This window comes from Molothrus ater, unplaced genomic scaffold (genome assembly GCF_012460135.2).
Source record: "Molothrus ater isolate BHLD 08-10-18 breed brown headed cowbird unplaced genomic scaffold, BPBGC_Mater_1.1 matUn_MA515, whole genome shotgun sequence".
Classification (NCBI taxonomy): Eukaryota; Metazoa; Chordata; class Aves; order Passeriformes; family Icteridae; genus Molothrus; species Molothrus ater.
The window spans coordinates 72,760-87,605 of record NW_023416844.1 but is presented as its reverse complement, the minus strand read 5'-3'; the positions used below and the strand labels follow the sequence as shown (position 1 = coordinate 87,605).

Genomic DNA, 14,846 nt, shown 5'->3' with positions numbered 1-14,846 from the left:
ATGGATCCTTGGGAGCCCCCATGCACAGGCCTGGCTGCTCCTGGCACACTCAGCCAGCACAACTGGAGCTCAGGCAGGGACCTGGGTGAAGGTTTTCCCAGAGCAGGAACAAGGCTGGGTGAGTCCCAGTGGGACAGTCTGCAGGGAATGGCCCAGGTTTGGCTCCAAGCAGCCTCTGCTGACTTGTCACTGTCCTTTCTCCATGAACAGGTGCCCATGTGCAGCCCCAGCAAATGTCCAACAGCAGCTCCATCAGGCACTTCCTCCTGCTGGCATTGGCAGACACGTGGCAGCTGCAGCTCCTGCACTTCTGCCTCTTGCTGGGCATCTCCCTGGCTGCCCTCCTGGGCAACGGCCTCATCATCAGCGCTGTAGCCTGTGGCCACCACCTGCACACGCCCATGTTCTTCTTCCTGCTCAACCTGGCCCTCACTGACCTGGGCTCCATCTGCACCACTGTCCCCAAAGCCATGCACAATTCCCTCTGGGACACCAGCAACATCTCCTACACGGGATGTGCTGCACAGCTCTTTTTCTTTCTCTTCTTTATTGTAGCAGAGTTTTCCCTCCTGACCATCATGTGCTACGACCGCTACGTGTCCATCTGCAAACCCCTGCACTACGGGACCCTCCTGGATAGCAGAGCTTGTGCCCACATGGCAGCAGCTGCCTGGGCCAGTGCCTTTCTCAATGCTTTGCTGCACACAGCCAGTACATTTTCCCTGCCCCTGTGCCATGGCAATGCCCTGGGCCAGTTCTTCTGTGAAATCCCACAGATCCTCAAGCTCTCCTGCCCACACTCAAACCTCAGGGAATTTGGGCTCATTGCTGTCAGTGCCTGTTTAGCACTTGGTTGTTTTGTGTTCATTGTTTTCTCCTATGTGCAGATCTTCAGGGCTGTGCTGAGGATCCCCTCTGAGCAGGGACGGCACAAAGCCTTTTCCACCTGCCTCCCTCACCTGGCTGTGGTCTCTCTGTTCATCAGCACTGCAGTATTTGCCTACCTGAAGCCCCCCTCCATGTCCTCGCCGTCCCTGGATCTGGGCCTGTCAGTTCTGTATTCGGTGGTGCCTCCAGCCCTGAACCCCCTCATCTACAGCCTGAGGAACCAGGAGCTCAAGGCTGCAGTGTGCAAAATGATGACTGGATGCTTTCAGAAACATTAATCTGCTGGACAGTGTTTGCAAATCACTTGTAATAAAAGTAATTTTTGATACTTCTTGTTGGTTTCATTTCGGAGGTTCTTTTTCTTTGGTTTACTTTTTCCGTATCCACAAAGAAATGTCATTGCTTCCGACATTTCTCATTTTGTTTCTCTCCTCCTTCCCTGTGACCACAAACTGTGTCAATGAGGGGCTCTGGTCTCAGTGTATTTAAAGGAACAAAAGGATCTCCCAGCAGAGTTTTCTGCAGAGATGCCCTTGTGTTGCCTTCTCTGGAGCTGCAGCAGCAATGTCTGTGTGCAGAGCTGGGGCAGATCAGTGCTGGCCCAGCAGCTGTGCCCAGCAGCAGCAGCAGCAGCACTTGGTGTTGCCAGTGCTGCTGCCGTGGCCCTGCCCCGCTGCCCTGGTGGCCCTGGTGTTGCTGCAGGGCCTGAGTGCTCTCGGGGCCGGGCACAGCCCTGGGGGTGGCAGTGCCGGGGCTGCAGCAGGGACAGGCCATGGGCACTGCTGGGGCAGCGCTGACACCTCAGGCCAGGCCCTGGGGGCTCCAGGCTCCTTGCCCAGGCTCTCTCAAGAACACGGCCAGGCCAATGCTCAGCACAGAAACCCCCGTGAGCAGCCCCAGGCTGGCCGTGGGCAGGCTGGGGGCAAACAGCATGGCTGGGGCTCTGCAAGGGCCCTGGGGCAGACGGGAAGGAGCAGCAGAGCAGGGGCTGATCCATGCCCAGTGCGCTGCACAGCCCAGGGCAGCGTCCCAGAGCGTCCTCATGCAGCCGCCAACAACATCCCCCCTCTGCAGCCCTGGCCTCTCCCCCAGCTCACACAGGTGCCCCATCCTTGCAGGCACAGACACGGCAGCACTGCCTCAGCAGCCCCTGTTTGCATTGCCCACAGCAGGGGGAGCACCCCCATGCTGTTGCTGTGGGGACATGAAGCTGAGGGAGCACAAATGCCATCAGCCCCTGGGGCCAGCAGGGCTGGGGAACACCAGGGAAACCACTCAGCTTTGTCCTGGCCTCTGCACTCAGCCAGAAAGTTTGTTCCCATCAGCTGGGAGTTTCCTGTGCCACTGCAGACACTGTTGCTCAGAGCCAGGGCTGCCTGGCAGCCACCCCCAAACTGCCCTCAGTATTTCCTTGGCTTCACCTTTGCTTTCCTTACTCTTCCCTGGTATAAATTTCTTCCAATTGCCCAGCCCTGTTCCCTCCCCTGCAAACAGCCCATCCCTGTTTGCCCTTTCCTCTCTGGCCCCACTCCCCATTGCAGTTCCTGACTTGGCCCCATGGGAACGTCCCTTGGGCAGCAGGATCATCCTACAAGTGCTGCAGGAATTGTCTGCAGGCTCCTGCAGTGCCTGCTGCTGCTCCCTTGCCAGAGGCACCCCAGGCCAGGGGGGCACATCTGGGCTGCTCTGTCTGCCTCTGGGGCTCCCTGTTCTGGGCAGTGAGGAGGAGCTGCAGAGGCTCTGCAGGACTGACAGGATGGGCTTTGGGGCTGCCAGGAAAAGCTGAGGGACCTGGGCTGCTGGAGCTGCTGAAGAGGAGGCCCAGGGCTCATCCTGCAACTGCTCCAAGGATGGTTTCAGAGAATCCCAGAACCAGCAAGGTTGGAAAAGACCTTGGAGATCATCAAATCCAACCTGTGCCCTGACACCACCTTGTTACCCCTGGGCCTCCTCTTCTCCAGGATAAACAACCCCAGCTGCCTCAGCCACTCCTCCCAGGACTTGTGTTCCAGACCCCTCCCCAGCCTTGTTGCCCTTCCCTGGACACACTCCAGCCCCTCCATGTCCTTCCTTGATTGAGGGGCCCAGAACTGGACACAGCACTCAAGGTGCTGCCCAACCAGTGCTGAGCACAGGGGAAGAATCACTGCCCTGCTCCTGCTGCCCACACCATTCCTGATCCATAGGAGTGCCAGGGGTTGGATGAGGGAAATGGTGGGGAGGGGGTGGGGAAAAATTCTGATTAATTGTCTGCCATGAAGGGTCTTGATTATCATATCTGTTCAAACTGCATTAAAAGTGTCTGAGGATCATTATCATTTGGACATTGGTGAGATCAATCTATAAACAGGAAAATAAAACTTAACTGAACAAAACTCTACACTAAGCATTGTTTTATAGTATTGCTTATTCACTTTGAGTACACTTCTGTCATCTGTCTAATTAACCACATTAAGAACTGAAAACTTGAAATATTCCCCAGGGCCTTTTCTTGTTCAGGTATTTTGAACAAATATTTATGAGCTCTTCTCACTGAATTCCTGAACTGAAGAGCTCAAGAAAGAAGAAGTCTCCGGAGCAGTAAAATTCATCATCAACCTCCAAGTGGCTGAGGATCCATCCCCATGAGAGCAGCAATGAACAGAAATGGGCACAGCTTTGTGGCTGCCTCAGCTTTAGCATGGGCCCTGGGCCTGGAGCAGGAGCAGCTCTGGAGGGCCCCAAGGCCGGGGCTCTTGTGCTGCCCTGGGCAGATGGGATGGCAGCAGGGGCTGCAGAGCTCTCAGCACCTCAGGCCGAGGGGAGCAGGGCAGCCAGGGAGCCTCCTTTGGCCTTGGCCAAGCACCTTCCCCCATGGCTGGGGCTGAGTCCTGTGGCAGCTGCAGCTGCTGCTGTGGCCTTGGCAGGGGCTGAGGCTGTGGGGCCAGTGCCCAGAGCAGCCTGGCCTGAGCAGAGCTGTGGGGCCAGAGCCGGCTGGGCTGGGCTGGGCTCAGAGAGGCCCTTGGTGCTGCCCAGAGCTCAGGGCAGCTGGCAGAGCTTGCAGGGAGCTGGGCTGGGCTCCGAGAGCCTGGCCCAGAAACCATCAGTGTCCATCTCAGCCTGGCTGAGCGTGCAGGGGCCAAGAAGGGCAGCCCAGGGTCTGCAAGTTCTCTCTATGGGAGCTGAGCTTGTGGCCCCCTGAGCCCTCCCACGTGCTGGGGCTGCACCCCCAGCTCCAGAGGAGATCTGACAGATGGGAGCAGACACAAATAATTCCTGCTGGGTTGTTTATTGTGTTTGCTTATACAGGTGACCTGGAGTCATATGTAGATGAGGAATTTGGTGTCAAATAACACTGGTAAATTGATAAGAATTATATTTTTTAGCTGAATATAGTATTTCATGCATAATACACTGTCGGGGAAAAAAGGCACCTGATCAGATGAGCATCTGAGTTTTTTAGAGAATGATAGATTCATTGATGTTCTAGTAGTCAAACCTGTTCAAATACTTTCCTCAGGGCATTCTTGAGATTAGAGTTGACCACCAGAGGCCAAGGCCAGCCAGAGCAGTCTGTCCTGGCAGCTTTTGTCTGGGAGAGCCCTTGCATATGGGGAATTTTTCAGGAGGAGTATCCATTTTGGCCATGGGCACCTGGAAAGACAGATGGTTCTTTTCCATAGGAAGGAAAGCACAGAGCTCCAGTTCTCCAGAGTCTGATCAGAGGCAGCCCTCAACATTCCAAGATCAGCTTCACCTGTCAGGTGGCCCCTGGGAGGCCAAACCAGCTGAATCTGTCCCATGTCCCCTTGATTGCATGAGGCCCCAAGTGTCTCAATGTTCTCCTTGCCTCTGAAGTGTCACAATGACCCCGTGCTTCCATGAAGCCCTGCAGGGTCACAATGGTCTCCTTGGTTCCACAACGTCCTGCAGAGCCTCTTGGTTCAATGAGTCCCTGAATTGTCATGGTGGTCTCCAGTATTCCATGAGGACCTGCATTGTCACAATGAACCTTTGGTTCCACGGGGTCCCCCATTGTTCCATGAATCCTTAGTTCCATGGGGCCCTGTAGTGTCTCAATTTTCTCCTTGGTTCAGTGGTGCCACACAGTGCCACAATTGCCCTTTGGCCCAACAGGGCCTCATAGTGTCACAGCAGGCTCCTTGGTTCCCTGGGGACACAAAGTCCACAATGGCCCTTTGGCTTCACAAGTCCTCAAAGTCTAAAAATGGCCTCCATGGTTTCACGAGGCCGTGCTGTTTCACAATGGACCCTCAACTCCATGATGTCCCAGAAGGTCACAACAGCCTCCTTGATTCTGCTCCCTTGGTCCCTCGGAGCTCCACAGTGTCACCATTGTGCCCTTGGTTCCATGAGATCCTGCAGTGCCACAATGGTCCCTTGGTTCCATGTGGCCCCATGTGTCACAATGGCCTCCTTGGTTCCATGATGTCCCTTAGCATAGGAATGGTCTCCTTGGTTCCATGGGGTCAGAGTGGCCCCTTTGTTCCATGGAGCCCTACAGTGTCACTGTGGTCCCCTTGGTTCCATGAGGCCCTGCCGTGCTACAATGACCCCTTGGTTACAATGGGTTCCAAAGGATCATAATGGTCTCCATGGTTCCATGAGGCCCTGCAATATCCCAATGGACCCTTGGTTCCAAGGGGGCCCCAGTGTCACAAGGCTGCCTTAGTTCAACGAGGCCCTACAGTGCTTTAGTGGCCCCTTGGTTCCATGAGGCAAAGCAGAATCAGAATGGCCCCTTGGTTCCATGGAGCACCACAGTGTCACCATGGTCCCACTGGTTCCACAGGGCCCCACAGTCTAACAATGGACCTTTGGTTCCATGAGGTTCCACTGCATCACAATAGACTTTGATTCCATGAGGTTCCTCAGTGCCTCAGTGGCCCCTTGGCTCCATGTGTCCTGCTGTGTCACAGTGCCAGGTGGTTCCATGAGGCCCCACAGTGTCAAAATGGTCTCCTTGGTTCTGTGAAGCCCTGCAGAGCCACAATGGATGCTTGGTTCCATGAGCTTTTGCACAGTCAACAATAGTCTGAGCGCTGCTGTGTCACCATGGATTCTTTGTTCAATGAGGTTCCATAGCGTAACATGATCACCTTGATTCCAGAAGGTTCTGCAGTGTCACAATGGGCCCTTGGTTCCATGCAGCCCCAAACTCTCACAATGACCCCATGGCTCCATGAGCTTCCATACTGTCAGCAATGGTGTCCTGGGTTCCACGAGGCCTTGCTGTGATACAATGGACTTTTGGTTCCATGGGGTTCCACTGCATCACAATGGACCCTTTGTTCCACGAGGTTGCAAGTGTCACAGCTGGATCCTTGTTTCTGTGAGCCTCTGATGTCACCAAATGCCCAAAATATCAGAATAAGACTCCTGAACATGAATTTGGTGTTTAAGAGAGCAGCATTTATTCAGGCCTGAGGTGCAGTAGGTGATAACTCCTTAGGTGGACACATGATTCTACAAGTGTATCACTTAGATATAGTCACTACGTGTATATTGAAATTTACCCATTTCCATAAAACCCACCCCAAGTTCCCAGTTTCAGTCCTTGCTTTTTCTATCACTGCATGCTCAAACCAGATGTCTTCATCTTCTCTTCCGACTATTCCTGCTGGGAAAGCAGCCCCTGCATGCCTTGTTCCTGTGCTGAAAGTTCACAGGCACAGTAAAAATTGAATTAACCCTTTTGGTATCAGCCCAAGGCTTTGTGTGGGCAGGCAGAGGCAGGCAGGAGGCAGAGCTGTCAGCAAAGGAAGGACCCAGACAGGTGGGGCAGCCGGGGGATGCCGACAGCCTGCAGGGACAGAGGCGCAGGGCAGGGACACCGTAGGACAGCCTGGGCTGCACAGGGCACAGGGATGGGCAGCAGCTGCAAGACAGCCCTGACAGAGCCAACTTGGGCAGCACTTTGGCCATGGCTGCTGGCCCTGGGCCTGAGGCCACGAGGGGACAAGTGACCCTTGCAGGCCTGGGGCCTCATTGCCTCCTTGTCCCTGCTCAGCAGCCTGGCAGGGGCCACCCCACGCTCCTGCCCTTGGCATTGCCCATCCCCACATGCCAGTGCCCATCCCAGGAAGAGCCCTGAGCAATGAGGGAGGGACAGGATCTGCCTGGCCAGGGGCTGGGGCTCAGGCCTTGGCCCTTTGCTTTCCTGAAACACATCCAGGTTTGCTCAGCACCAGAGACACCTTTGCCTTACTTGTCCCCACCTGTCATCACTGCCTGCAGTGTTCTGCTCTCCCTGGAACCTGGGGACACTTTCTCAGTTGTGTCCCTGACAGGGATCTCTTTGAAGTACAAGAAACTGCAGCATTTCAATGTAACTGAGTTCTTAAGGGTTTTGTGACATCACTGAGGGAGTTGTGACATCACAGAGCTGGTTGTGACATCACAGAGTAGGATGTGAGGCCATAGAGCAGAGTCTGCCACCACAGAGTGTGGATCTGTGGCATCAGAGAGTGGGTTGTGACATAACCAGGTGGCTGTGTAACATCATAGAGCTGGCTGTGACATCACAGAACAGAATGTGAAATCATAGGGTGACTTTGTGACATCACAGAGGCTTCTGTGACATCACAGAGCAGCTGTATCACATCATAGTGTGACATCTCAGAGATGGCTGTGTGACATCACAGGGGCAGTGTGGCATCACAGAGATGGCTGTGTGACATCACAGCGGCTGTGTGACATCACAGGGGCTGTGTGAGGTCACTGGGGAGGTCACTCTGCCCGGCCCCCCTCACAGTTTCCCCCAGAGCAGTCCAACCCTGCTCGTGCACAGCGGGGTCCCCTGTCCCCCCGGGTCCCCCCGCCCCCAGCGCTGCAGCCTCCCCCAGAGGATGTTCCACGATATCGACCCCAGAGCCTGACACAGGGACGGGGGGCCGGGGCCCTGGGGGTGGCACAGGTGGACAGGGATCCCCCAGCAGCGTCCCCGTGTACCCCAGGGCCAGAGCCTGGGCCAGGGCTCCTTCACCCTGGTACCAACGAGGCCTTGAGAGCGCTGAAAAAATCCCCAGCAAGGGATCAGCAAAAACCAGATTTAATATTAAGCAACAGCAGCACAAAGTTCCTTGGCAAGAGTCACTGTGCTCCTGACTGGACACTTCAGGCCAAGCAAGGAAACAAAGGAACAACTAAACCAATCAAAATCCAGGCAATCAAACCAGAAATGAGCCAAGAACTGTCCCTGTGTGTGTGTGACACAAGGACAGTGAGAGCAAGGATGAAAGGAATACAGCCCAAAAGCTTAACAGTGCTGAAACTTAACAGGACTTAACTTATACCTTAATCTTAACTGCTACCTTCAATTTCACAATTTAGCAAAAAACAGGATTTAGCAGGATTTAATCTAACTTATAACCTATGACTTTGCAATTTAACAGAGGATTAACATTTAACAGTATTTAATTCAGCTTATAAGTTATATTAAACATAACAACTTAGGAAAACAACAACTCTTAGCAGTGTTTAACTTCACTTAGACCTTGTGACTTAACCTTACCTACAGGCAATGTAGGTAAGGTTAAGTCATCCTGGCCACACTTGGCATCCACAGGTTTCTTTGGCAGTGTGAGAACAGAGATGTTGTGCCACTGAGGGAACAAAACCAGTTCCCAGGGCTGCTCCTACAGAAAGCAGGAGCTGGTTGGGCAGCAGCAGTGCCTGGAGCAAACAGTGTTTGTGATGAGCTGCAGAGGAGATGAGCCCAGGAGCTGTTGGCCAAGTCTGAGGCCCAAGGAGCATTTCTCAGCTGGCAGGGCGGCCTGAGAAGGGGAGGGGGGAATGCAGCAGCACAGGGCCCATGGAACCAAGGGAGCATTGTGACCCTGTGGGGCCCTGTGAGACCAAGGGAGCATTGTGACACTGTGGGGCCCTGTGAGACCACGGGACCATTGTGAAACTGTGGGGCCTCATGGAATCATGGAGAGCACTGTGACATTGCTGGGCCTCATGGAACCAAGAGGACCGTACTGACATTGTGAGGCTCTATGGAATGTAGGTATCATTGTGACACTGAGAGGCTTCATCAAACCAAGGGTCCATTGCGACACCGTGGGGCCTCATGGAACCCTGGAGACCATTATGACTCTTTGGGGTGTCATGGAACCAAGGGGCCATTGTGACATTGCAAGGCCTCATGGAACCATGGGGAGACCATTAGGACACTTCAAAGCCTCATGGAACCAAGGGACCATTGTGACACTGTGAGGCCCTGTGAGACCAAGGGACCATTGGGACACTGTGGGGCACAATGAGACCATTATGACTCTGGGGGTCTCCACAGAAGCAAGAGGACCATTGTGATACTGTGGGGCCTCGTGAAACCAAGAGGCCTTTGTGACACTGCAGGGTTGCATGGAACCAAAGGTCCATTGTGACATTGCAGGGCCTTGTGTCATCAGTGGACCACTGTGACACTGTGGAGCCAAAGGAGACCATTGTGACACTGCAAACCCCCAGGTTCCAAAGGTCCATTGTGACATTGCAGGGCTCACGGAACAGAGAAATCACATGACATTGTGGTGCCTGGAGAACCTCTGAGACCATTGTGACACTGCAAGGCCTCATGGAATTCTTGGGACCATTTTGACACTGTGGGGCCTTATGGAACCTAGGGGCCATTATGACACTGCAGGGACCCATAAAATCAAGAAAACTCAGAACAGGTCTGGCTTGGCCTCCCATGGGCCACCTGATTGGTCCAACTGACCTTATCATGTTGAGGGTCTCTTCTCTTCTGCTAATAAAACACTGGGGCTCTGTACTTTCCTTCCTATGGGAAAGATCTTCATCTCCAGGTACCCATGGCCAGAACTTGGATTTCACCTCCAAATTTCCTTATATCCAGTGATTGTTACCATAGGAATATTGCCAGGACAAGTCTGTCTTGCGGTGGCTTCACAAGGGTCACTTCCCATCTGTCCCCAAAACACTAGGGAAGGCTCCGTGCTTTCCTTCCTATGGGAAAGAACTGTCCTGCTTCTCCAGGTGCCCAGTACCGAGATTGGGATTCCATCTCTAAAACTCCCTAAAACCAAAGACGGCTCTCAGACAAAATCTGCCATTCCTGACAAGTCTGAATGGCCTTGGACTAGTGAGGTTCTGACCTCTCTTCCAAACACTGGGGCTCCATGTTTTCCTTCGCATGAAAAAGAACTGTCCTTCTCCTCGAGGTGCCCATGGCCAGAATTGGGATTTCACCTCGAACCTTCTCTATTTTGACAGACTGGAGGAGAGTGTTGGCTGGAAACATTCTGTGTGTGGGGGAGGAAGGAGCAGGTCCAGCCTTGCCCTGCCCTGGAAGCCCAGCCCTGCCCTGCCCTGGAACCCCAATCCCCCCAGAGCCTCTATCCCAGCCCAGCAGTGGCTGCCAGTCCCTGGCACAGCACAGGCAATGCTCCACAGCCACCTCTGCAGCCCCCAGCCCAGCTCCTGAGGGACCAAATGAGTGTCCAACCTGGGGGAAAGGCCCAGGGAGACCAAGGGGTATTGAAGGCTGAGCACAAGGCAAGCACATATCTTGCCCCTACCTCCTCTTGGAATTTCCATCTGAACACTGCTAGAATCCAGGAGTTGGTAGCTGTGTGTGTGGTCCTCTGTATCTTATTTTTCTTTCTCTCTCTCTGAGAAAGAGAATGAAAAATACTTCTTGTATTTTTGTCCTCTCTCAAATTTTGATTAACATGAAATTGAACAGGCTTAGAGTTTGTGAAGTTGAATGGGCCAAATTAATGCTTTGAGAAGTGTTGTTTTGTTGATTGAATGTCCTATTAAACCTTTTGCGAAAATTTATTTGATTTTCTAAAGTTGCCAGTAAAGGCTGCTTGGTTGTTTTGAGCTCCTGAGAATTTCTTGTCAGTATTTCTCCAGTGTTTTCAACTCAGGGTACACAAACAATTGTAATTCCTCTTAAATGTCTCCTTGAGAGAGTTTTTTAGTGGATGGGAGTCAAGGCTTGTGTGTGCTGCTTGGCCCAGCCCAGGCAGGGCTTTCCCAGCCACATTCCACACTCCATTGCCCAGCTGGAGCCACTGGTGCCTCTGAGTTGCGCTGCCCCAGCCCCAGGGACGCTCTCCTTGTCTGCCCATTCCCCCACAGTCTCTGGGCAGGGATGGCCTCACTGGGGGCTGCTGACATCCTCAGCAACTTGGAGGCTGCTGCTGAATTTCACTGCTCCAGAGGCTTGTTCAGCCTTCAGCTCTTCAGTGCAGGAATTCAGTGGCCCAGGGCTCATGAACATTCAGAACACCTGAACAAGCGATGCCTCTGGGAATCATTTGATTTTAATTTTCAAATCCTTTGTGGCTAATTAGACAGGTCTCAGTAGTGTATCCAAAGTTAATGCATTATATTAAAAAGACAGTGAAAAAATATTTTTAGGTCCTGTTTAGGATTTTTCCTGTTTATAAATCAATATGTGCAATCTCCAATTGACTCTGAATCCAAGTACCTCCTCATGCAGTTTGAATGGATATGAAAATCAAGACCCTTCATGGCTGACAATCAATCAGACTCTGTCCCTACCCCCAGCCCACCATTTCCCCCATCCAAGCCCTGGCACTCAGAGCAGCCTTGTGCAAATCTGAGCTCCCTCCAGCCCAGGCTGCACCTGCAGCTTTCAGCTCCTTGGCTCCAACTCCCACCTGCTTTCCTTGGAGAAGGAGCTGCCCGAGACACAGAGGGATGTTCATTTCTTGTCAGACAACAAAGCCAAGGGAAGGCACAGCTCCATCAAATGCCAAAGTCATTCCTCTGCTGGATATTGAATCCACTTTCCACAGCAGACAGTCTCAGAGCAATGGAAAACACCTTCTGTGCCCAGCACTGATCCCAAGGTCCCCCCAAGCCCTCCCTGCCCCGATTCTGCCCAGATTTGCTCTTTGCACACACGAGTCACAGGCTGAAGTCAGGAGCTCCCTCCATGCCCAGAGGGAGGAAAAGAGAGAAAGGGGATGAAGAGCTCTCCTGTGCAGAGCCAAGGTCCAAGTGCAGCCCCTGCAGTGGGAACCACAACTCATCAGGTTTGTGTCCTTTGGGCTCAGGGCCTGGTGACACTCAGAGGCACAGAAAGGTTTCTTGCCAACAAACACAAGTTGAACATTTGAACAGTTTAATAACCATCACAGCTCTTCCCTCAGCTGTCTGGGATGTCCCAGCAGCATCTGACATGTCCCACATCCCCAACTGATTTCCAAAAAGGAACAGTTCTAGACAAGGACATAAGAAATGGCAATTTTGTGATAGATATAAACACAACTAAGATGTTGACTAATATGTTATTTATTTTAACATCAGAAAGATTGGGCAACTTTCTGGAGCTTAAAGCATGAAACCAGTCAGTTGAGAGGCACTTGAATGACCAGAGAGCATCTGGAGAACAAAATCTGAGAGCAATGGAAAGGCCGGTATAGTGAAGAGATGGCCACTTAGACATGGCCATTTCAACAGGAGAGCTAAAAACGCCTGATGAAAAAAGGAGATTAAATAATAGACTGAATATTGGTGACACAAGTAGATGGAAAGATCAGCATTTCTTCTCCTGCAATTAGTAGAACAATCCAGTAGATCCAGGAAATTCCTGTTCCTGATGGGAATACTTTGCCATTTCTCAAAAGAACTCAGATGACCCGGATAATAAAGATTTTCTTGTATATTAGGAAACTAACCGGCATTGACACCTGTGCCCCTTTCCAGGCTGACATCAGCTGTGTGCCCATGAACAGGCAGTGACACTTGTGCCCTGAGGTGCCCAGCTGGGATTGGATCTCTCTGAGAGCACCTGAGGAGAGCAGAGCACCTTGCAAGCTGCAGGGCCCTGACAGCCCCGCAGGGCTCCTGTCCCATCAACATCTGCTCTGCTCCAGTCTGAAACAGGGCCCAGCATGGTGCTGGGATCATCAGAGAGCTGAGGTGTGTGCTGGAATTCAATGGCCTCCCCATCCCGCAGCAGCCCTGCATTTCCCTGCTGCAGCCTTGGTCTCCAGCCCAGCCATGGAGGCTCTTTGGGCTCTGGAGTGTTGCTGCAGCCCCCAAGGGCAGCTGAGCTCTGCCTTTGGCACAGTCAGGCCTGGCCAGCTGCCAGGACTGTCTAGGTTCCCTTGGCTTCCTGAGGGCCAGCTCTCATCTGCCTGTGAAACACTGGGGCTCTGTACTCTCCTTCCTATGGAAAAGAACCGTTCTTCTCATCCAGGTGGCCATGGACAAAACTGGGATTTGACCTCCCAAATTCCTTCTACCCAAGGATTGCTCCCAGACAAAAGCTGCCAAGACAAACAGGTCTGGCTGGCCTTGGCCTCCTTGGGGCTGCCTCTAATCACCCTATGAAACACTGGGGCTCTGCCCTTTCCTTCCTGTGGACTAGAACTGTCATTCTGGTCCAGGCACTCATGGCTGAAATGGAATTCCACCTGTGAAACTCCACAAATATCCAAAGGCTGCTTTCAGACAAAAGCTGCAAGGACAGACAGGTCTGGCTGGCCTTGGCCTCTGGTGACTGCCTCAGATCTGCCTTCAAACCCTTGGGTTCTGTGGTTTCCTCCCTGTAGAAAAGAACTGTCCCTCTTGTGTCCAGGCACCCATGGTCTCAAGCACATGAGCACTGTACAGGGACAAAAGAGCTCTGTGCTCAGTGGGGTGGAGACTGAGGACAGCAGAGGAGAGCCCTGGGATGGACTGAAGGGTGGTTTCAGAGATGGTGGATCCTTTTGACATAATAGTAAACAGGGAGAAGAAAAAAGAAAAAATTAATGTAAATTGCTGCTGGGGATGTCTGGACTGGACACAAGGAGAAAGGAATTTCCCTGCCAGGGCAGGGCTGTGGTGCAACACATTCCCCAGAAGGAGCCTGGAGCAGCCCAAGGCTTTGTGTGGGCAGGCAGAGGCAGGCAGGAGGCAGAGCTGTCAGCAAAGGAAGGGCCCAGCCAGGTGGGGCAGCCGGGGGATGCCGACAGCCTGCAGGGACAGAGGCACTGGGCAGGGACACCGTAGGACAGCCTGGGCTGCACAGGGCACAGGGATGGGCAGCAGCTGCAAGACAGCCCTGACAGAGCCAACCTGGGCAGCACTTTGGCCATGGCTGCTGGCCCTGGGCCTGAGGCCACGAGGGGACAAGTGACCCTTGCAGGCCTGGGGCCTCATTGCCTCCTTGTCCCTGCTCAGCAGCCTGGCAGGGGCTGCCCCATGCTCCTGCCCTTGGCATTGCCCATCCCCACATGCCAGTGCCCATCCCGGGAAGAGCCCTGAGCACTGAGGGAGGGACAGGATCTGCCTGGCCAGGGGCTGGGGCTCAGGCCTTGGCCCTTTGCATTCCTGAAACACATCCAGGTTTGCTCAACACCAGAGACACCTTTGCCTTGTTTGTCCCCAGCTGTCATCACTTCCTCCAGTGTTCTGCTCTACCTGGAACTTGGGGACACTTTCCCAGTCGTGTCCCTCAGTGGGACCCATTAAAACTTCAAGAAACTTCAGAGTTTCAATTTAATTTTGAGTTCCTGAGAAGTTTTTTGAAGACTCTCTCAGGGACTGAGTCTGATGTAAACAACACCAAATCCCTGAGAGGCTCATTAAAGTCCTTGTGCTGTGTCTGTGCTGCTGAGCTTTAAAGGAACAGCTCTTCCCAGGGCCAGCTCCTCTCCCAGCCCAGCAGGGCTGAGGGCTCTGCCTGCAGGCACTGAGGGCACAGGAGCCAGGCAGAGACAGGCTGAAGGCAATCAGGATTGAAAAGACATTGAGCTGAGACTTCACTTGGGGAAAGATCTTCACAGTCCTGTGCATGGTGAGTGTGTGGGTGCAGGGCAATGTCCCCTGTGCTCCTGGAGGGATCTCCTGAAGCCAGCACACCCCACAGCCTGGGGGATGTGTCAGGAGGACTCTCCAAGTTTCTCTCTGGCACAGAAGGAGGAGGAGGAGGATGTGCTGCAGAGCGGGGCTGCCCTGGGCACCGTCAG

The 14,846-nt window shown here is 53.2% G+C and overlaps 1 protein-coding gene across 1 annotated transcript; it reads left to right on the top strand.

The window, feature by feature from the left end:
• The first annotated feature begins 233 nt into the window (after nucleotides 1-233).
• Nucleotides 234-1,166, top strand: LOC118701438 (olfactory receptor 14C36-like). Its single transcript, XM_036406059.1, has one exon. The coding sequence runs from the start codon at nucleotides 234-236 to the stop codon at nucleotides 1,164-1,166; it is 933 nt and encodes a 310-aa protein (XP_036261952.1).
• The last annotated feature ends 13,680 nt before the right edge of the window (nucleotides 1,167-14,846 follow it).